At 46.8% G+C, this 22,199-nt stretch overlaps 2 protein-coding genes across 2 annotated transcripts; both read right to left on the bottom strand.

Annotated features, from left to right (window-relative positions):
* Positions 1-1,526: 1,526 nt before the first annotated feature.
* Positions 1,527-9,820, bottom strand: PTGER3 (prostaglandin E receptor 3). The gene is made up of 2 exons (XM_027719063.2): positions 8,941-9,820; positions 1,527-4,386 (listed from the first exon to the last, which is right to left on the bottom strand). The coding sequence occupies exons 1-2, from the start codon at positions 9,772-9,774 to the stop codon at positions 4,102-4,104; spliced, it is 1,119 nt and encodes a 372-aa protein (XP_027574864.1). The 5' UTR covers positions 9,775-9,820; the 3' UTR covers positions 1,527-4,101.
* A 1,166-nt stretch (positions 9,821-10,986) lies between these two features.
* On the bottom strand, positions 10,987-22,182 carry ZRANB2 (zinc finger RANBP2-type containing 2; the record flags this gene model as incomplete). Its single annotated transcript, XM_027719045.2, has 10 exons — positions 10,987-12,677; positions 13,193-13,357; positions 14,947-15,033; positions 16,845-17,017; positions 18,026-18,163; positions 18,504-18,580; positions 20,065-20,147; positions 21,506-21,614; positions 21,731-21,783; positions 22,151-22,182. Coding segments are annotated over 10 exons (981 nt in total), but the record flags the coding sequence as incomplete, so codon positions are not given.
* Positions 22,183-22,199: the final 17 nt, after the last annotated feature.

Raw genomic sequence — 22,199 nt, 5'->3', positions numbered from 1 at the left:
GGTAAGTGGCCTTTTAAATTCCAAACATCTTTCAAGACAGGAAAACCATTTCCCTTTCACTTTAAGAAGAAACCCTGAGATTAGCTCAGTTGGTTGGAGCCTGGTGCTGTTAACAGCAAGGTTGTGGGTTCAATCTCTCTACAGGCCATTCACTTAAGAGTTGGACTTGATGACCCTTGTGGGTCCCTTCTAACCCAGAATATTCTGTGAATTCCTGCTGTATCTCTGAGCACTGTTCACCTCCCTTAGCCTCCCCTCTGCAGCAAACACAGCCAGTCTTCACTTACGTGGAAGATTTGGCCTACTTTATGGGCTTGTTTGGCAAATAAACATCTTGGGCCAAGCCTTTAGTGCAGCAGGTGCTTGGTGTGGAGGTGAAGCGTGGCCCCTGCAAGGAGGAAGCTGAAGACAAGGGCAACAGACACCCCAGCGGATGTCCCCGGGGGGCCCCCTGGCTCCAGCTCTGGGAGTGGCAGGACCCACCTTGGCAGGGCTCAGGGAGCACTGGGGCAGCTGGGCCAGTGCAGGGCACCAACTGCTGGGCATTGAAATGAGGGAAAACTGCATCCAGTCACCTGCTGTTCTTCCTCCCAAGGTCATTTAAGAAAGGGCAATGTAAGAAAGATATGAAGCCATTAGAGAGTGTCCAAAGGAGGAAAATGGAGATGGGGAAGGGCTCTGAGGGGAAGCCATGTGAGGAACAGCTGAGGGCACTTGGTCTGTTCAGCTGGAGGTCTCATTGCAGTTACAACTTCCTTGGGAGGGGAAGAGGAGGGGCAGGCACTGATCTCTGCTCTGTGGGGACCAGGGACAGGACCAAAGGGAGTGGCCTCATGTTGTGTGAGGGGAGATTTAGGTTGGATATCAGGAAAAGATTCTTCCCCCAGAGGGTGGTTGGGCACTGAACAGGCTCCCCAGGGCAGTGGTCACAGCACCAAGGCTGCCAGAGCATTTGGATGATCCTCTGGGGCACCTGGTGTGACCCTTGGGGATGGGCCTTTGCAGGGCTAAGGGTTGGACTTGATGATCCTTGTGGGTCCTACTCGGCATATTCTGTGATTTAACTGGGAGAAATACCCAGTGACCTTTCCCTGGCTGGACCATGCCCAGTTCTGCTGGGCTGGGCTGGGTTTGCCCATCCCAGTGATGCTACAGAGTCATTGCTCTCCTATGTAAATGTGCTTTAGGAACTCAAGAAGTTTGTGTTAAAGATACAAAATGTAAAAAAAAAAAGGAAAATAACATGAATAATACAATAAAAATATGGGAACAAGCCTTGGCCAGAGATGCTGCAGAGGGGCTGTGGGTCTGGGCTTGGGATTTGCAGGTGCAGGGTCCTGATCCCATGTGCTGTCCTCCGCTAGCATTCGGGAACCTGAGCTGGGAACTGCCTTCAGCAGGATCAGCCTTTCCTGGCAGCACAGCAGGTTGCACCAGGCACTGCCTGGAAGAGTGGGCAGATAAAATCTGTTCTGGGCACACCCCATCAGCAGGTGCTGCTCCTGCAGAAACCCAGGAAACCAGGCGATTATTCAGATTTTTTATTCTGACTGATACAACACACATGGATTTGGTACACAAACAAGTGGGTTGAAGGCAAACCGTGTCCTCCAAGTGACTCTTCCGTACCCTCCAGGTCCCATAACACCTTCGACAAAGGTACAACACATCGAGACCAAGTGGGAAAGGCATCGCTAGAGAAATGAGACACAAACACCTTCCCACTCCAAGCACATGGGAATAAAAGCTTCCATTTACACTTTGGCTCTTCAAATCCATTTTTGAAAGTGCATTTCTCCAGCCACATCCCATCACACAGCTGTGGCTGGAGAACAGTGTTCCCACTCCTCCCCCTCTGTAAACGAACGGAAAGCAGACATTCCTTCCCATTTTGATATTTAAAGTTGCTTCTTCATATTACTGCACCCACAGACGGACAGAAAGGCCTTTTTCCAAATATATTGTGAATATTTCACTAAAAAAGGCATAATTCTAAGTGACCTGAAGTGAAGCCACTCGTGACTTTAGGAACCAGCAGCCTTAAAACTGGTGGAGGGCCCTTCTCAATGTCATGTTAGAGCTGCTCTCCCAGTGCCCCGCACTGGATCGACAGTGTTCAGGAGATACAGCACCTCCTGGTCTTAAAAGGAGCTGAGAAATTGGGATGGATTCCCTCTTCTTTGCAGAACTTCTCCCTTTGTATCCCACACGTGATCCCAGATAATCCCAGCGCTCTGCAAGCGCTGCTGCTCCAAGCCAGCCCAGGCTGATCCAGGCAGTTGAGGTCATCCCAACATACCTCCCAAGTGACCGGCTGTGTTTATTTCTTTCCCAAAGCTAATGTACACAGAGGGAACAATACGGATCCTCTGCACAGAGCAGGCTTTTTACAGCCCCAAATAATTAAAAACCCAAAGGCTCTGAAAAGGCACTTCTTCAAGGAGAATTTTATCCACCATGTTCCTGAAAGCACCAACCAAGGTGCAGGTACCTGTAGTTGTTACACTCAGGAGTAGCTCAGCACAGAGCAGGGTCCTGTGGGTCAACTCATACTGAAAAAGGCATTTATTCCATTCAGTTTAGGCCGGCTCTTGAATTAAACCTAGACCTTAGCTTTTAGCTGCACTCAGATGTCATCTGGATAAAATGAGATTTGTGTGGACAAGGAATCAGACCATGTGGCAGCAGAACAAAAGTGAGTGGACAGATTCTTTTTCGAGGTGTTACTTTTCTAAACAAAGGAAGAAAAGTAACAATAAAGTTTCTGTGCAAGAAATCCTCCCAGATGCAGGACTACATTTGCCTGGAAGGCCCCTGAATTCCATAGTACCTGGCACATGATATAATGTATTTTTTTGTATTTGTATTTACTACCATCCCAAAGGCCGGGAGACAGGAGACATTAGAGACTGTAAGCTACAAATGAGTGAAGAAAATGAGTTAAAAATCTAGCTTATTAAAAAACAAGCATCAGATGTGACCCCAAATGTATTAGAGCTGAGTTTTTAAATAAAACCTGAAAAGTTACTTTGGGGACAGACCTGACTAATTCACACACTCCCAGTGTGCTTGAGTTTAAAAATTCCCAAAGTTGCCACAGTTTTCCAATTTGTCTCTTTGGGGGAAAGAAGAAATAAAGCATTTGGGATGCTGGTTTGGCCCCTTTGAAGGACATTTCAGGAACGAAGGAGCTTTTCAGTGGCATCCCTTTTACTTTCAAACCATTTGTTGCTCATTTTACTCCTGGCCATGTGCATTTCCCAATAAAGCAGCTCATACGGAAACAGTGGTTTTGGCTGTGTGAACCTTTGCCATTCATCTACAGGGAGAAGGCCATGGACTGTTTTTACAGCCTGTTTATCACCCTCTCCCATCTGCTCCCAGCAGCTTTATGGTGTGTTGTGCAAACAGCAATTCCCACTGGCCCTGGGTATTCCACAGGCTGCTAGTACAAAAAAAAATCATGGATTTCTCCCTACATCCTCCTCAGCAGATGAGCTCCCTTCAGCTTCCACATGGGTGAGTATTTATCAGGACAAATTCATGTGTCAGGAGACTCATGTTACTTTCAGTTCTTGGAAGAGATGGATGTACCATCACTGGCACAACACAATCTGCTGAGTTCTAAGCCACTGAAATCCAATCAAGTCTCCTAATTTTGTTTTCCTTTAATTCCCGTGTTTTTTGCCCCTTTTTCCCCTTGTCCCTCCAGAAAAAAGGAAGAAGAAGGACTCTCTGAGTAGATAATCTCAGTATTAAAATATACACAGGAGTGTGTCCCTTCAGTAATTCCATCTGTTGAATCTGTTCTCTGACAGAAAATACATTTTTTCTACCTTAATGACAGAAAATTCTCTTCAGGCTCTGTTTTAAGCACACAAACCACCATGTTCTGCAGCTCAGTTGTGAGTGGCAATAAGGACAGGCTGTCTTGCTGCGTCTGAGCAGTTTTGGCACACTGGATAAATAATTTGGCACTGAAGTCCACCAGTAACACCAATTTCAGCCATTCAGGGGATGCGAACATGGAACAGATGCCCCGATTCACAGTAAGGTTTCCAAGTACCCACTGGAACAGCAGTTCCCAAGCCCAGTGCTCCCTCAGGCCGTTGTCCGTCGGATCTCCTCCGACAAGGTGATGGACCTCTCCTTGCACTCGGTGTTGGAGCACTTGGACACAGCGTTGGCTGCCTGGCAGAACTTCTGGAGGAGGATCTTCCTGAGCAGCAGGTACACCCAGGGGTCCAGGATCTGGTTGAGCGAGGCCAGGCGTACGGCCGTCAGGAAGAAATTGCATTCCCGGTGCAGTTCGGAGCCTGGAGCCTCCCTGGGGACACCCTTGCAGTGCTCAAATGTGTGGCCCCAGATCATCTTCAGCATTGTGATCTGAGGGAAACGAGGAGGGAAAAGGAATAAATGGTAAGGGAATGTTGTCTGTGTACCACCAGATCTTATGGTGCCCAGAGAGGCTGTGGATTCCCCATCCCTGGAAGTGTTCTAGGCCAGGCTGGACTGGACTTGGAGCAACCTGGTCTAGTGGAAGGTGTCCCTGCCCATGGCAGGGGGTGGGACTGGATGGGCTTTAAGGTCCCTCCCAACCCAAACCAGTCTGGGATTCTATGACAGGGGTACTGAACACCCCACTTTTCCTGGCAGGTCCTTTTGTTGGTTGCAAGTCTCTCCTGGGTATGGCTTGGACACCCCAGCTGTGAGTGTGCTGCCTAAATCACTGTGGATGGACAGGCAGCAGCTCTGCCCATGGTGCTGTGTCTGCTCAGAATGTCAAGGAGATGGACACCCCCAGCACGGCCCCGAGGCGCCTCCATCGCACTGTCTGGGCAGAGCTCAGCGCTCCCATCCTCTGAATACACTGGCCAGTCCTGGAAACCCCTGGAACAGCCCAGGAACAGGCTCATAGGCCATCACTCACAGCCCTGTCCAACTCCTTGGCTTCAGTCCTTGGAAAGAACCAGGACAACCTGCAGCAGTGGCAACACAGGGGGAGTGATCTCACCATGGCTTTTCCACAGAAAGCCTCTTGGGAGGAGTGTCAGCAGAAAGGTCACATCTGGGCTGCTGCTGTCCCCACAAACTGGGACAGCCAGAGCCAGAGTGACCAGAAGCAGAGGCTACAGGGGAGGATTTTTCCATTCAGCAGGATATTCTGGGTGCCAGATTAAAAACCATGTGTTGACCTTGGAAAGACTTGGATGAGTCCGGAAGGTAGGGCAGCATAGACAGCAAAGGAGAACTGTTTCTCTTTCTTTAAATAGAAGCTGTTGAGGATTCCATTCACTACATTTCATTTACAAAAGAAACCATGGATAGAGCTTTGTAAAAACTTGGATAGATCCAGACCCAGACCACATCAAGCCACTTGTGCACCAGACCCACACAGCCACAATCCCACCACTTCCTCGGCCACCTCCAGCTCTTCAGGACACTGTCCCTGTTCCTGTCACAGCATCTGCCTCCTGCACCCGCCCATCCAGCACATCCCAGCTCCTGCAGCATTCCCATGCTGTAAGGAGCAGCAGCGTGATGGAAACATGCTGTGCTCACGTCACAGCCAAAGGGAACCCCCCCGCACTCAGCATTCCCAGGATTCACATTACTCTCTCTCAGATCAGCTCTTCCTCTGGGAACTCTGCAAGGACCCTGGTTCTGCAGACCATGTTGTCTTTTCTTTAGTTGGTGAACCCACGGAGCTACAAAAACATCAGGCTATAAAATACATTTTCCAAGCAGACAACCACTGCTTATTTTTGGGGCTATTACATAATATTTCTTTACTGGAATATTTGTTGGACCAACAATTGCTCCACTGGAAATTTTATTTGTTTGATATCATTAGAGGTTGTTTATTTTATCATGGCCTGTATTGGTTTTCTAAATAAATTAAAATAAGGGCTGCACAAGGCAGAGGAACAACACCAGGTAGAATAAAGGCAATGGAACTATGTAATTTATGCCAATAAAAAATTTGGCTCAAAATGCATATAGTAATATAGTTGACAATTGTATTTATTCAACTAGAGTACCTCAATTTTACTGTTATCATGACTGTGGTTTTATATGTCTTTAATTTCTGTCTGCCAGGAAACTTAAGGAGTAGAAGTATTTTAACAGGAAATGCAGCAGAATTCCTGAGCATTTTGGCTTTAAATGACCTTGAAACAACTCTGGGAGGGAATAATTTTGTAGCCTGGAGCTCCAAAAGAGTTATTATGAGAATTCCAGTTTGTGCTGCACAGGTGTTTCTGTGCAATCATGGAACAGCTTCCTCTACTTCCCCTTAAGAGTTATTTGTCTGCTGCCAGTCCAGCTCAGCAGTTATCCCTGAATCCCAGACTGGTTTTGGTTGGGAGGCACCTCAAAGCTCCTCTTGTTCTACCCCCTGCCATGGGCAGGGACACCTGCCACTAGACCAGGTTGCTCCAAGCCCGTCCAACCTGGCCTCGGACACTCCCAGGGACGGGGCAGCCACAGCTTCTCTGGGCAACCTGTGCCAGGGCTGCACCACCCTCACAGGGAAGGATTTCTTCCCAATATCCCAACTAACCCTGCCCTTTGGCAGTGGGAAGCCATTCCCCTTGTCCTGACAGTACATGCTCCAAAATAAGCAGAAGATCAGTGTGAACTGGAAACCACTTAGGATAAATCTTATTGGAGTGAGGTGTTTTCCCAGGTTCTTGATGCTGAACTCACCCAGATCCTGTGAGTGCACAGAAAAAGGAGGCAATACCTGCACTGTCTGTCTCCTCCCTTCTACCCAAGCCACCACAGAGCCAGAATGAGCTCCACAAAGTCCTTCAGAGCAGAGCCACGACTGTCAGAACTTTCACTCTACAGTTAAATCACATTTGAGTTTATTGTTTACATCAACAGATCAAGTCTAAAAATACTGTCCGTGTACAAGGGCATTGTTTTCCTAACAGCAACAGCTGTCAGAATCCGTTAGTTCTCAGTTACAAAACTCAGATGTCTTAAAAAAAAAAAAATCACAAAGAACTCCTCTGTAAGTCCCTGGTTTTCTGTTTCAACTCAATTTCTTACAACTGCTGAGTGATGCAGCTACATGGTAAATGATTTCTACAATCTGCCTTTCACTGAAAATGCTCTTGCATTCTCCACAGTCACTCCTCCAAAAATGCGGCATCTAATTCCTAACCCTTACTCTGTGGTTGTACAGAACAGTCGAGGTGTATGTATAAAAATGGAAGGGTATGTACAAACATGGAGGTGTATGTACAAATATGCTCCTGCAGTCATGACTCTGGATTTTGAGAATATGAACACCTGAGAACACACTGACCAGGCAGAGAAGTTTTGCAGAACTCCACAGAAAAAGTTTCACACTTCCAAGTGTTGCTACCATGGAGGGAAGGGAACTGCTGACGAATTCCCTTGGGGTTCTGGGTTGACTTCTGCCTGCTAAACCCACAGAAATGCCCTGGGAATCAAACCACTAAGAGGAATCCCTGCTTCCTCACTGATTTATCTGAGAACTCTGGTTATGAAGGAGGAGAAAGAGTTCCCTCGTCTCGGATCTTCTCTTGATGCTGCAAGGCTGGTTAAACCCTCGGGAGAAACAGCTCCGTGCCCCGGGATGGCCGAGGGAGCAGGATGGGTCCCACTGTCCCAAAAGCAAGGGCTGAGGGGGAAACAGGCTTCTTCCATCAGGGTAACAGTTAACTTCTGGAAAATGAAGAAATCCTAGTGTCTCCCTCAGGACAAAACACCAGCAGGATGGACCCCAGGGAGGTCAGGGTGTGCAGGACTGCAAATAACCACCTCATGAACACAGAGCCAGAGACAGGCTCCTGCTTTCACTGACCAAATCTGCCATTCCATGGGGTTTGAGGAGCAGAACATAACTCTCTGATTCCAAGTTCTCACTAACCTTCAAGGTGGTTTCATGTTTTACTTCCATCACTGTTAATGATCTCTAGAAAGTTAACTTAAACTCCTGACTGATTTTGGGGCAGTGTTATTTTGAGGATTTGATGGAATTTTAATTCATTTACAAGGATAACATTACTAAATTGAATTGTTTTCTCTTGTCACCTCACTGACTGTCAGCTTTGTCAGCCATTTCTCTTGTCTCAGCCCCACTCACGAGGGCTCAAGGACAAGAGGGAAGAAAATCCTTCTCCAGCCATAAAGAACCTTTCATGTAAGCTCAGTGACTCCACAGCCAGTTTCAGCCTGGTTCTGCTTAGAGATACCAAGTACAAACTTTCTATTCCCAGACGGCAGAGTAAACCAGCCTTTGGGGATGGGGTTCTGGACCCCTGGGTGTGCCCTTGTCCCACATGGCAGAGAAACGGGAATTCTGCTTCCTCCTCTCCTACATCATGAGGAAGGGTTCATAAATAAGGAATAACAAAGCAGTGGAAAGAAATGCAAAGGTCCTTAAAAAACAGAGATGAAAAGCCAAGGAGGCTGCTGCAAATCAGGCACAGGGAACAGATGGCTGCAAGCCAGAAGGTGCTCGCAGAGTTGGGGGCACATTTTCTCATAAAACGCTAAGTTTTGCTACAAGGTGGAAGGAAATAAAAAATCCTACATGATAGCCGACTGCAGTATCCTGCTCCCAAGCCCACTCCTTACGTCCTGCTTCCCTCCTCTGTACAAGACTTGTTTTCCTTCTTTTGACTCCAGTTCCTTCACCTGATTTTTCCAAACAGGCTGCACTTTGGCTGTCCTCTTGGACCTCTCCCAGCTTCTCTCCTACTAGCTTCCCACTCCGATACCCCCTGGGCTCTGTCCCTGTCCCTGCTTTCCTGCCAAGAGGCTGTTCATGGACACACTGTCCACAAGGAACAGGAATTCCCAGTGCCTCCCACCCTGCCCAAGCTGGCAGCCACGCATTGTCCTTCCCAAAGGAAGGAGGGAGGAGGATTTGGGTCACCCCAGGGTGGTGAGACAGGGACCTACCAGCAGCGGTGACCAGCAGGCCGAGAGGACACACATGATGCCGAGGAGCTGGATCAGCGTCTCCGTGGTGATCCGTCCCCACTGCTTGCTGGAGTGCGCCTCGGTGGCCTTGGTGCGGCAGCGGGACACCAGCGCCTCGATGGTGGCCAGGTTACAGGCCACGGTCACCACGAGGGACAGCAGCCCCAGCACGGCAAAGGTGGTGGCGAAGACGGTGCTGCCGCTGGGGCGGCCGTCGCCGGTGCTGATGAAGCACCATGTGCCGGGCCACTGCAGGGTGTACTGTCCGAGCCCGGCCACGGGCAGCAGGGCAAAGGCAACCACGGCAGCCCAGATGGCAAGCAGGCCACCCTTGGTGAGCCGCGGGTTCATGTGGCTGGCGTACCAGTGCGGTGCCCGGATGGCCAGCGCCCGCTCCACGGCCATGGTGCTGGCGATGAGCAGCGGGCACAGCCCGAACACCGTCATGCTAAAGCCGAAGAAGACGCAGAGGTGTCCCGAGGGGTCCACGGCCTCCCAGGTGCGGTTGGCCAGGTAGACGGAGATGACGATGGGGCTGGTGAGCAGCTGGCCCAGCATGTCGGTGAGCGCCAGGGAGCCGATGCACAGCAGGAACGATCTCTTCCTGCGGCTGCCCTTGGCGCGGTAGCTGCGGGACACGAGCAGCATGGCCAGGGCATTGCCCACCATGCCCGTGATCATCATGGTCAGCGGGATGGCCACGGACACGGTGCCGCAACCTTCAGCCGCCCGCCCCATCCCGCTGCCTCGCCGCCCCACGGCGCCGGGCTCGGTGGCGTTAGGAACGGGCTCGCACTGCTGCCAGGGGCTCATCCTGGCGCCGCGGAGCCGAGGCACAGGGCATGGAGCCGGGCAGCGAGCCGGGAGCCGACGGAAAGCGCGGGCGGCCACCTTAAAAGGGGGAGGTGGCTCGACCCGCCCTGAGGCGGCACCGCTCGGTCCCGACCCGCCCCTCCGAGAGAGCCGCCTCAGCCCCGGGCGGGAACGAGTCCCACCACAAACCGCACACTGAGGGGCTGGAGCGTGTCCAGAGAAGGGAACAGAGCTGGGGAAGGGTCTGGAGCACCAGGAGCTGCTGAGGGAGCTGGGGAGGCTCAGCCTGGAGAAAAGGAGGCTCAGGGGGGACCTTCTCACTCTCTGCAACTCCGACAGGAGAGTCGAGCCAAGTGGGGGTCGGGCTCTGCTCCCAGGAACAAGGGACAGGACGGGGGAAACGGCCTCAAGCTGTGTCAGAGGAGGTTCAGGTTGGATATTGGGGAAGCTGAAGCAAGACGCTTACAGAGAATGGAACTTCCATCCCCTCCCCTGACAGCCCACAGAGTCCAGGGAATCCTGGAGTCCATCAGTCAGTGCTTGATTTTCAAAATTTACTTTTTAAGAAGGCCTTTCTGATACCTGAGTGAAAGACGCCAGGTATCCAAGAATCCCAGACTGGTTTGGGTTGGGAAGGACCTTAAAGCCCAGCCAGTTCTGCTCACTAGACCAGGTTGCTCCAAGCCCCGTCCAACTTGGCCTTGAATGCTTTCAGGGATGGGGCAGCAGTGACTTGTAGGATTCTTACAGGGTGAGGGACAGACTGAACCTTACTCTGGCATTTCATCCATTTAGGCCAGATATCAGGAAAAGGTTCTTCCCCCAGAGGGTGGCGGGGCACTGATCAGGCTCCCCAGGGCAGTGGTCACAGCACCAAGGCTGACAGAGCTCAAGGAGTGTTTGGACAACAGGGACAGGGTGGGATTGCTGGGGTGTCCCGGGCAGGGCCAGGAGTGGGATTGGATGATCCTTGTGGGTCCCTCCCAACTCAGAATATTCCATGTTCCTATGGAAACACCCTGAAGCTTTGTAAAAGCTCAGTTTGAATGCACTGCTGTTGAAAGCCAAAGACATTTTCAGAACTTAAAGAACCAAACTGATCTGAAAACATGCGATCTACTGGCCAGCTAAGTGGGACTCCAGCCATGGAGTCCCTGCCGGTGCAGGTGACAAGGAGGGGGGGTGTGTGTCCCCAAGACAAAGCACTCGTTGCACAGTTGACTCACAGGTTTTATTTACACTTGTCTACAGCATCATTTTGCCTTACACATTCTCTAAGCCAAATGAACCCATTGTTCTCCTTTGCCTGTGGCCTATGAGTTGCTAACTTTAACCCCCCTCATCTGTTAAGTACAGCAACAATTGGAATACAAAGCACAAGAAAACCCCAATGCTAACAACAGAGCGTCTACTTGATCTGAGTTGTACACTTTAGTAGTTGGACGTTGAAGTCAGAGGCACAGTTACAGACTAATCTGCTCTTGTGCAACCTACACACATTTAGCATCGAAATTAGAGAGAAAAGAAAGCATTAAAGAAACTGCATTTTTTTTTCTGCAAAAAGATTACCAAAATAGTTCTACACCAAAAACATTTCGCTTCTAGACCAGTCCAAAAGATGTCTCAAAAAAAAAAAAAAAAAAAAAAAAGAAAAAAAGAGTAGAATGGAGTTTTTAAATGTTGCTCCGTTTGTTTCTGTGCAGTTTACTGAAAAAAGCAGCAAATCTGGGTTTGGGAGTTTTACGACTGAAATAAATGCAGATATATTGCTCTTTGTTTGCTTAAAACGAATTTTCCTCACCATACTTACCTTGCGATGGCACTGAAGACTTAAACCTTTCTTAACCAAACGGAGCTCAAGAGAGACCAAGTTTTATACTAAAATGGATTCCACAAAGCATTTTAAGCCATAAATTATGTTGCAGGAAAAAAGAATGATTGATGAAGAACACATTTAAGAAGCCAGAACCTTCTATACAGTTTATTCATTCTCATTTTTTGAAAGAAAATAAAATTGAGATACCTTGAAAATTTTAGTCAGCCCCAAGGGGAATTTTACATGCGGCCTGCGGAAGCTTCCCTTGATTCCAAGGAGCTAGTTCCAAACTCCTCCATGGCAGGACCAGATCCTAAATGATCCGTTTGTAAAAGGATCATGGAGTCCAGGGTCAGGAAACCACCACAGCCAACAGGCCCTTTGCTGGCTGCAGCAAAGAACTTCTATCTCCAACATCCTCGCTTCCCAAGAATGAAGCCTAATTCCCGCTACGGAATCATGATGGACTGGGGGGGTCTAAGAGCTGCTTTGCACTGAGCACTGCTAGAGAGGGGTGTCCATCTACACTGGTACTTCAACATGGAACAAGAACAAATCTTAGCCCTAAGCCCTCACACTGTCCCCAGGTGACTCCAGCCCTACCCTATGCTGTGGTCCCATGGGAGCTCCATCACACGCTCCAGAGGTGGCTAAACAAAGCTCAGGGGGTCCTCCTCACACGGCTTTAGTCCAGGAGCAGAGCGGGATCAGGACATTCCCAACCTGCTCCTACATCTGAGGGAGCCAGAAATGGAGGAACTGATCTTTAAAAATAATAACCCTCCCCTCGCTCACACCACAGAACCTCCCGCCTCCGCCGGGGGAGTTTATGGCTTAAAATGCTACCTCACGTTTTGGGTCATGGATGAACAAAGCTGCAGTTTGCCAGAAAGCAAGGACAGACATGCACCTCTACTAGCAGATTTAGCACTTCTGACCAAGTAAGACACCAACTTCTTAAAAATGTCTCATGCACTGACTGGAATTTTGGTGGGTTTTTTTGTAAATGTGAGCTTTAATACATTATTTCTTTTTAGAACTTGTACGGGAACCAGAATGGGAGGATCCGGAGGATGATCTGCGGCGTCTGCAAGATACAAATGGAGAAAGCATGCAAAGAAATAAGTGGAAATGAATTTTGGCATCTACTCTGAGCAGTCTGTATCCTACAATAGCTGGAAGCCAAGTATATCTGATAGGGGCCTTATTGAGTAACTTTAAGCTACTAATTTAATACTAAAAGTCTAAGTTTAATACCGAGAGTAGAATACAATTTCTAAATGCAATATTTACTTATGAAAATAATTCAATAATGTACACAGTAACACTTTCACACGCTGAAAGAAGGGTGAGCCAGGTCTTTCTACGGAACATGCTCCTACCAGGAGGAATTTCATTGGAGGGGGGGGAAATAATTAAAAAAAAACAATTACAGAGGGTTTAACAAGAAGTAAGAGTAGGGGAAGTGAGAAAACTATTTTTTACTCTCAGAATAACTGATCAGATTCAATTCCTTCCCAGTGAATCTCAGTCCTTCAGAATAAATAAAATAAAAAATCACACATTTCAATACACCCATTCTTATTCTACATAAACCCAAACCTTTCGGGTGACCGTGATCTCGATCGTCTTTTTTTGCGATCACCAGATGAAGAGGATCTAGAGCGGCTTCTCTTCTTGCCTCTCTCGGGGGAGGATGAGGAGCGAGAGCTTGAGTAAGATCTTTTCCTTGGGGTGGAAGACCCCCTGTAGGACCTGGAGCTGGATCTTTATTGATTAAGAAATAAATCAGATTTAATTCTGGTATCAGAGAGAAAGCACAAAGAAAGAACAGACAGAGACAGTTTTCATGAACATTCACTACTCTACACCAGTGCTCTGTAAAGCAAATGGGGGGGGCTTCCATACTTACTCCTGAGTTCTGCCAATAAAACTTCTGCCAGGTACTTTCCTGAATAAATTTTGCTAAATAGTGTTTCTTGATAAATGGGCCACCAATGGTTTGGAAAGCTTTTCCCAGCATTCACCAAAATGACCCATTTTGACAAAAAAAGCATTGGGAGACTGGGCCAGGAAATTGCCTCTGTAAGGACCTTTCTCAGCAGTTAAATTCAGAAAGCGAAAAAAAACCCAGAGATCTAAAGCTCATTTAATCCCGTTTCATTTCATATCTTAATGGATATTTCACATTGGAGATTTGACTAAAACAGTAAAAAATTCAGAAAGTGTATTTACAAATCTCAAAATAAATCTGTGTAGAGATCGAAATCTTCCTCCACCAAAATAATGTAAAAAGCCTTTTAGAATATAGTAAAAATATTTTAAAAAAAGTCTTAGAATACAGTAATTTTGACATAAAAAAAAATAAAATGAACCATCTTCACTTACAGCACTCAAAAATCACTTTGGCTTCCTAAAAAAAAAAACCAAGGAAAAAAACACTTGTGGAAAAAGTAAGAGCTAAAAAATCCTAAACTGTCCTTTCAAAATGACATAAAATGCCAAGCTAATGTGCTGTAAATGGCCATGTGGCACCTCAAACAACCCAGCTCAGCTGAGGAGCCCCTTCAGCCTCTAATGGGGGCACAGGGACCCTTCTCCTCTTCCCAAAAGCACGGATTCCATCCTGTGCTGACCCTCACGTGACAATCCACAGAACGCTCCTGCCACCACAGGGTGGTGGCACCATTTGTGATCCTTCTTCCCAACTCAAGCTTCCTTATTTAGAGTTTTGGGATTCTCTCTCTGCGTGCATGGAAAAGGGACAGTTCTTCATCCATCACACAGGGAATGTTCTGCCAATGTGCAAGGACACCTCCAGTGTGCTCCTGTTACTCTGCCCTGCACAGCTCAGTGACAGCTCTACAGAACTCAGCTCTAATTGCTCTCAGCTCCTCACAGCATTTGCCATCAACCCTTTCACACAACCCCCAAGTTTATAAGGATGACGGCCGCAGTGCCTCGTGGAAGGTATGGAATTAGCACTAAACACAACACCACAAGTACAGTGCAATTTCTAACTCTCTTCCACACCAAGCAGCCAAAGTGGAAACAATAAAAGCACCCAAAATGCCTGGAGCAGGACCAGGCACTCAAATCCTTCTTCCTCCACACTGCAGATCTGTGGCGTCCGCTCGGCTGGCTTAGGCTAGACTTAACCTCTTCCACCAAAACCTCGCCTTCTCCACAAACACATCTGTGGTGGCAACAGCCTCGTGCAGAGACCCCAGGGATTCTGACTTCCAAGATAAAAACAAGTTAATGTTTCTCTGACCAGCACAACTTTACGATGAACTCAACAAGGTTGGTCCTTCTGCCCTTTCCTCTCTGCAAGGACAGAGCGGTACCTCATTCACCTGGATTTCGACCCACGAGATCTAGACTGTTCTCTGGAAGTGGAACGAGATCTTGATCTGGAACTGGAAGAACTCCTTGAATGGGACCTGCAACAACATGGAAGATTTTTTTCCAGTGTCTGACTTGCATTTAGCAGAATAACTGCTCTCTGAGCAGAGACACGATGCAGCAACACAGTTTGAGTTGCTAAGGTGACAATTTCTTCCTGCCCCCCCATATCACCACAGCACACTTTAAACCAGACACCTTAACATAGTAAGATGATGCATTAAATATTTATCAAGTCAGCTTTAGATTGTGTTTCCTAAAACAAAGCACAACAATTAAACAGGATCGCAGTTACTTGGAAAAAAGAAATAACTGCTTATCTATTAATTATTTCATGAAGTCAGTGCCTTAATTTGTGCCTTAATTGGAAAACCATCAGTTTCTTTGAAAAGCAGAGCAGATAAGAGCATTAGGAAAGGCCAGCTCAATTTTTCCCCCAGTCAGCTCTCAGAAGCATTTTGTAATCAACTTCTAATTTACATAAAGATTTTCCCCTGCATTAAAAATTAAGTAGTTAATTTGGGGCTAAAACACAGCCAGATCTAACATGACTTGTAACTGACCAAAACGACGTTCCAATTTTTCACTGATGGATTTTTTTTAAAGCACAAACCACAAGAGATATGTAACAATGGCAGAGGACTCACAGCAATCATTGTAAAAGGAGGCTTTGCAATCAAATTCTAATAGTATTTTCAGGAAAAACATATTCTACTTGCTGTTAATCTCTCAGTTTATACTGTTACCATGGCTTTCTCACTTTACTGGGCAGGACACCAGCAGTGTGAACACATGCTAACTAGAAAATACATTGAAACCCTTTTAAAACCACAGAGGAGTATCCACAAATGGCACTGATATTTCCATTAACTGCAGTCAAAAGCAAAATATTCAACAGAAGTTGAAATCTTACGACAAACTACTTTTTATTTCACGTTTGCAGTGAGAGCAGAGAGGGGCAGTTAAAAACCTGGGAAGATTAGAAGAAACTTGAACTTTATATATATATGAATTTTATGTATAACCCTGTGAGCTAGTACATATTTTAGGTCTTAAACCTATCAGATTCTCCTTGTATTAGTTATAGGGCAGCTCAAAAGGTAGGCCATGATTTCCATCACATGTTTACAGAGCACTGATTGAACTGTTCATTTATTACTGAATGTAAAGAGTAATGACAGAACTTAAGTCTGCCTCAAGCAGAGCTTTGTGTGGTCCCACATAAACCTTCAGTGTTATTAGAGAATCCCAGATTGGTTTGAATTGGGAGGGAACTCAAAGCTCATCCCGTCCCACCCCCTGCCACGGGCAGGGACACCTTCCATTAAACCAGGGTGCTCCACGCCCCATCCAACCTGGCCTGGAACAATACCAGGATGGAGAGGTTCTGACAACATTACCACCGTACTTTAAGATTTTTCACTTGCCATCAAACTAAATTCAAGTTTCTTGTCTTTATTCCCAGGAATTCCGTCCTTTCACTGAATCTGCCTGGACTGCACCATCACTGCCCCTTCTGCCACATCCTCCCACTCCAGCAGTGCCACCCTCTGTTCAACGACTGAACCACACACGGCCAACAAGCCTCAAAACCCTGAAAATAAGTTCTATTTTTAAAATTATTTGGAGGATTTCATCAAACATCAACTTAAATTCACTACAACAAGCAACAAGACCCACAAGGCCTCCCCAGAGGGCAGAGAGAGCATCGTCCCCCCTTCGTAAATCCTGTACACAGAATCATTCACATCATTAACTACAACTGTAAGGCAATCAAGAAAAACAAGTAAAGAAGGAAGTTAGATACTGACATTTTGCCTGGCGTTACCCTGGACCTGTACCCGTTTACCTGGACCTGGACCTTGAGCTCGAGTGAGAGGATGAGCGCGAGGAGGAGCGGGAGTGGGACGAGCGGGACTTGGAGCGGCTGCGCCGGGTGGGCTTCTTCTTCTTGGTGCTGTCCTCCTCCTCACTGGCATCCAGGTTGTACTTGGACAGGTCAGCATCGTCCTCATCCTCATCCTGGGAAAGGCACAGACAAGAAACACTTCAGGAATGGCTTTATTTTTTCTTCACTTAGCGGTTTGTACTTATTCTCTGGTTTATTTGTGTTTTCCAACCTTCGAAAATTAAATTGAATTTATTTAGATCTCCAAATTTTAAGGAGTGACTGAAAATTTGTGTTTCAAAGTAATAAAACCCCTGCAAAATCCCCACATGAAATCACATTTTTTGTTATTTAATGAAGTTAATGAAAAAACATTTTTACCACTTTAAATGAGTGCCTGAAAGAGTTTTCAGACTCAAAATCAATAACCAAAGATATATATATATACTTTCATTTCTGTATATATATGTGTATATTTTTTATTTATATATGCCTATATTTACACATGCATATTTTATGTTTATATATGTCTATTTTTTATTTATATATGTCTATTTTTTATTTATATATGTATATTTTTTATTTATATATGTATATTTTGTATTTATCTATATTTATCTATAACCAAAGTTAACCAAATCTGCCAATTCTGCAGAGACTTGTTTCACATGCAAAATCTGGTGACTGATTTACAAAACACAGCCATATGCACATGTTTCTGCAGGACTCTTGTCTGAAGACGTGGACAACCCAATAAGTGATGCTCATATATTTCAGCAAAGATGAAAAAAAAAAACCTGAATATTTTATTTCATTTTATAATGACATGCTTTTAAAAGCCTAAGAAGAAAACTCCCTAAGAGCATTCCCTATATATGGTAACCACACATACAGGTTCCAAATAAAGACATTGGAATTTTGGACTCTGATCTCAGATAAGCTTACAATTTATGATTTAAGAAGTTATAAATTTCTGGATGCAGGTATTTAGAACAAAGTAGAGCTTGTGCTCATCTTTCACAGCAGCTTTGGGCACTGTTATTCCAAGGGCTGCTGCTCTGAAGACAACTAAAAATACAGACCAGACCTTCCCCACTATAATAATGATTAAAAAGTAATTAATTTAAAAATAACCATCCTACCTCATCCAATTTATATTTGGAGAGATCTTCATCCTCATCCTCCTCATCCTCCCCTTCAGATTCCTTATCTTCCACTTCCTTCAGGATGGACGCAGGACCCACCGGTTTCCCTCGGTACTTTTTCTTTTTGCGCCCAAACTACAACATTTTAATGCCATCAGAATATGATTTAATCAAAAAATAATCACCAACTGCATTTTGTGATAAAACTTCGATGAGAAAAAAATTTACATCAATTTAAAATAAGATCTTGCTCAAAGGGAAAGGGGAGGATCATGAAACATCAATTAGCAACAAGAAACTTTTTAGAAAGAGAGAGAGAGAGATGCTTGTCTTCGGGACAATTAGAATCAACAGAGAAGATGAATGGAAATCTGAACATTTTATATTTTAATTTTACGGAACATCCTTAGAAAACACTGCTGAACATCTGGCACAACACGTGTCTCTCCAGAGTAATCCCTGCACCTTCTCTTACCTCATCATACTCTCCATCGGATTCTTCCCGTTCTATATATTCCACATTCTCCCGTTCATTAAATCCTCCTCCATAGCCTTTAAAAAGGGATAAAACAGGACAATCTCTTGAGCTGCACCAAATTCAGCTGCATCAAACCCATAAACTTCCACAGAGGCTCTGGAAGCCTTCATGGAATTATAAATATGCCACAAGGACGTAATAGGATCTCAGGAGGAACATGAATTGTTCCCACACACGTTTATTAAATACAGTTCCTCGGAAACCTAATTGAGAAAATGGTTCAAGACACACAACCAGCACAGCAGCAACAACGTTTAAAGGAATGGAAAAAGAATAAAAACTATTTCAGGATTACAGCTGTGATAAGCAACCAGCTTCCCAAAGGGCTCTGCAGTGTCTCCAAGGGCTGGGAATAAAGGGCACCATCCTCAAAAACTGGAATCTCACCTCAGAGCAGCCAACTTGGGAAAGGAGTGAGAGGAACACAAGGGGAGTGCGTGTGTATATTTACATATATATATGTATATGCAGCTGCACAGAGTTGTACAACTGCCAAAATTTGCCTTAAGAATATTTCTATTCCTTTCCTGTTTCTTTTCACAATGGAGTGGAAAATTCCAAGGGCTCATTGTCATTTCAGCTGACTTTGTAATTTACTGCTAGAGTGTGTAACGCGCTGGGTGTCCTGCACGTGTCTGCCAATGTCCTCTGCAGGACAGCAGAACTCCAATAATTCATTAAATGCTAAGTATCAGGGAATCCCAGACTGGTTTGGACCGGGAGGGACCAAAGCCCTTCTCATTCCTTCCCCCTGCCCTGGGCAGGGACAACTTCCACTGGAAGTATTTTATCAATTTAATTATTAAACACTTCAATAAATTATTTAATAAATACTTTAATAAATTGCACATCACAATAATTATATGAAATACAATTAAATTATATTCTTTAATATTTATCCTTTCTACAAAAATAAATAAGAATATTAAAATATTGTTTTTCCTTTTGAATAATGAGCTCTGGGCTCTTCTCCAGGCTTCTATTTTTTTCTAAGCATTTGTGTTCCACTCTGTGCAGTAAGTTCCCTACCCTGTTCCACTCTGTGCATTGAATCCCCTGCCTGATCCCACATGCAGAGGGAACACTGTCAGAGAGCTGTAAGGAGATCCTGCTCCAGTTACCTCTGGGCTCATGTTCGTGCAGGAGGAGCTGAAACTGAGTCCTGGTGTGACCAGCCCTCCTGGGGAGATAACAGCCTTATCTGCAGAGCCTCAAACCTGCCCTGGGACAGCCCAGCCCTCTGCACATGGATACCACACACACCCCAGGCCTTTGGGACAGGAATAAAACATTGCTCCCAAATGTCCTGGCATCAAAATCAAACATGGAGGCGGTTTAAGCTGAATATTCCCTGATTTTCCACATTAAACCATCCCTTCACACACCACCAAAACTTATCGCAGCAAAAAACATAGCTGTGAAATTACTTAACTTCCATTCTGATTTACAAAGCTATTTTCTGACGGTAATTTCAGGATTTAATCCACACAGATCTCACCTGTCCTCTCCTCTAGCTTGGCGTACTTTGGGGTGTTGCACATGTTACACTCTGATCTCCTGGCCCAGTTCACGTTGCCACACCTTCAGGGGAAAAGGAACAAAACAGGAGTAAGAAACGTTTTGTTTCAGATTGGAAATAAAAAGGTGAAGTGTTGAGACACTTTGGAAGGTGACTGTACTGGACAAATCAGGGGAAAGATGTACAATCACCAGGCAAGTGGGCAGGCACATGGACAGAGGCAAGATTACACAAAAAACATTAAAATTTCTCGTTATTTCCACACTTCAGATGAGTTAACAAAAATGCTATCATAGGAATAATGATCATGGAATCACAGAATAGTTCGGGTAGGAAAAGCCCTCCAAGCCCATTGAGTCCAACCATTCCCCAGCACTGCCAAGGCCACCACTAACCCATGTTGCCAAGTGCCACATCCAAATGGCTTTTAAATCCCTCCAGGGATGGGGACTCCACCACTGTCCTGGGCAGCGGTGCCAGGGCTGGACAACCCTTTCCAGGAAGAAAGTTTCCCAATATCCAACCTGAACCATCCCTGGCACAGCTTGAAGCTGTTTCCTCTTTTCCTGTCCCTTGTTCCCTGGGAGCAGAGCCCGAACCCAACCGGCTCCACCCTCCTGTCAGGGAGTTGCAGAGAGCCAGAAGGTCCCCCCTGAGCCTCCTTTTCTCCAGGCTGAGCCCCCGCAGCTCCCTCAGCTGCTCCTGGTGCTCCAGACCCTTCCCTAGCTCTGTTCCCTTCTCTGGACACACTCTGTGGTCATGCCCCAGTGCATAGCTGCAGTTCTCTGCTTCCACCTCTGCATTTCCCTCTTATAGTACCCAGAAGGCACCTTTCAAATAATGTTTGACTGTCATTCTCTAACACAGATGTTAATTTTTTCAATTGATGGCCTGGAGAAACATCCAAGCCTTCACCTGTGTGATAAACTCTGCTCATTAGATATTTAGGGAACTTCATGGAATCTCAGACTGCGTTGGGTTGGAGGGGACATTAAAGCCCATCCAGTCCCACTCCCTGCCATGGGCAGGGACACCTTCCACTAGACCAGGTTGCTCCAAGCCCTGTCCACCCTGCCCTTGGACATTTCCAGCGATGGGGCGGCCACAGCTTCTCTGGGCAACCTGTTCCAGGGCCTCACCACACTCATGTGGAAGGCAGCTCCTTGTCCTGCAACGGGGGTGTTACTCCAATCTCCACATTCCCTCCAAACCTGGGAAGTGTCTCAGCTTATCAAGGACAAACTTGTCCTGTTACCTGTGCAGTCCTGACATTTAAACCCTTTTGCTGCCACATTACTGAAGTGCTGTGCAGCCAACGAGAGGCACCCCCACAGCTTCCCCCCGCTGCGGGTCTGCTCTCTGGTATCAGCAGCACAAGGACTCACAGCCCCCCAGGGTGTGTTTGGTGTCTGGGCCATACGTTTTGCACTGCCAGTCGTTGGCACTGAACAGCCCCCGGCTCTTCTCTGCCAGCGTCTTCCCGATCTCTGTCCCTCCCGCCTTCATCATCTTCGCCTCCGTCGTCTTCTCTGGGGAGGGAAGGGAACAAAGGGCTCTCAAACAGTCCGGGGCTAACGGGGAAGGTTTAGCGCTGTTTTAGGGGGGCGGCAGTGCAGGGGGAGGAGGGCTCTGTCCCGGCACTCACCTCTCCCGCATCTGTTACAGCTGGTCCTCCTGGCGAAGTTCACATTCCCACACCTGGGACGGGACAGATCACGAGGAAGTGGATCAGTAACGCTGGGAACGGCACACGGGGGGCTCGGGCCCCTTGGATCGAACCCGAATGTGGCCCAATTTAACCCAATTTGTCCCGAACCCAACGCGAAATTGCTCAGTCCCTACCTGGTCGGGGCTGTGACACCCCTGAGCCGGCGGTTCCCCCTGCCCCGCTCCCACTACCTGCCCCATTCCCAGTCTCGTTCCCATCCTCTGCCCCATTCCCGGTGGGTCGGTCCCGTTTCCGTCCCGGTTCCTGGTCCTGTTCCCGTTCCCCGTCCCCCATCCAGTCCTCATTCCCCTCTCCCATCCCCCGTTCCCGTTCTCATTCCTATTCCCGTTCCCTCACTTCTTATCGGGACAGATCCAGTCCCCGTTCCCATTCCCCGTTCCCGTTC

Source organism: Pipra filicauda, unplaced genomic scaffold, assembly GCF_003945595.2.
Source record: "Pipra filicauda isolate LSUMZ 115617 unplaced genomic scaffold, ASM394559v2 scaffold753_size109717_pilon, whole genome shotgun sequence".
Taxonomy (NCBI): domain Eukaryota; kingdom Metazoa; phylum Chordata; class Aves; order Passeriformes; family Pipridae; genus Pipra; species Pipra filicauda.
Note: the sequence above shows the minus strand (reverse complement) of the source record. Positions and strands in the feature narration are given on the sequence as shown.

Coding starts and splice junctions, on each gene's coding strand:
- PTGER3 (XM_027719063.2), bottom strand. CDS start 9,774: ATGAGCCCCTGGCAGCAGTGCGAGCCCGTTCCTAACGCCACCGAGCCC. Junction 4,387..8,940: donor CCTGCTGGTCACCGCTGCTG/GTAGGTCCCTGT, acceptor CGTTTCCCTCAG/ATCACAATGCTGAAGATGAT.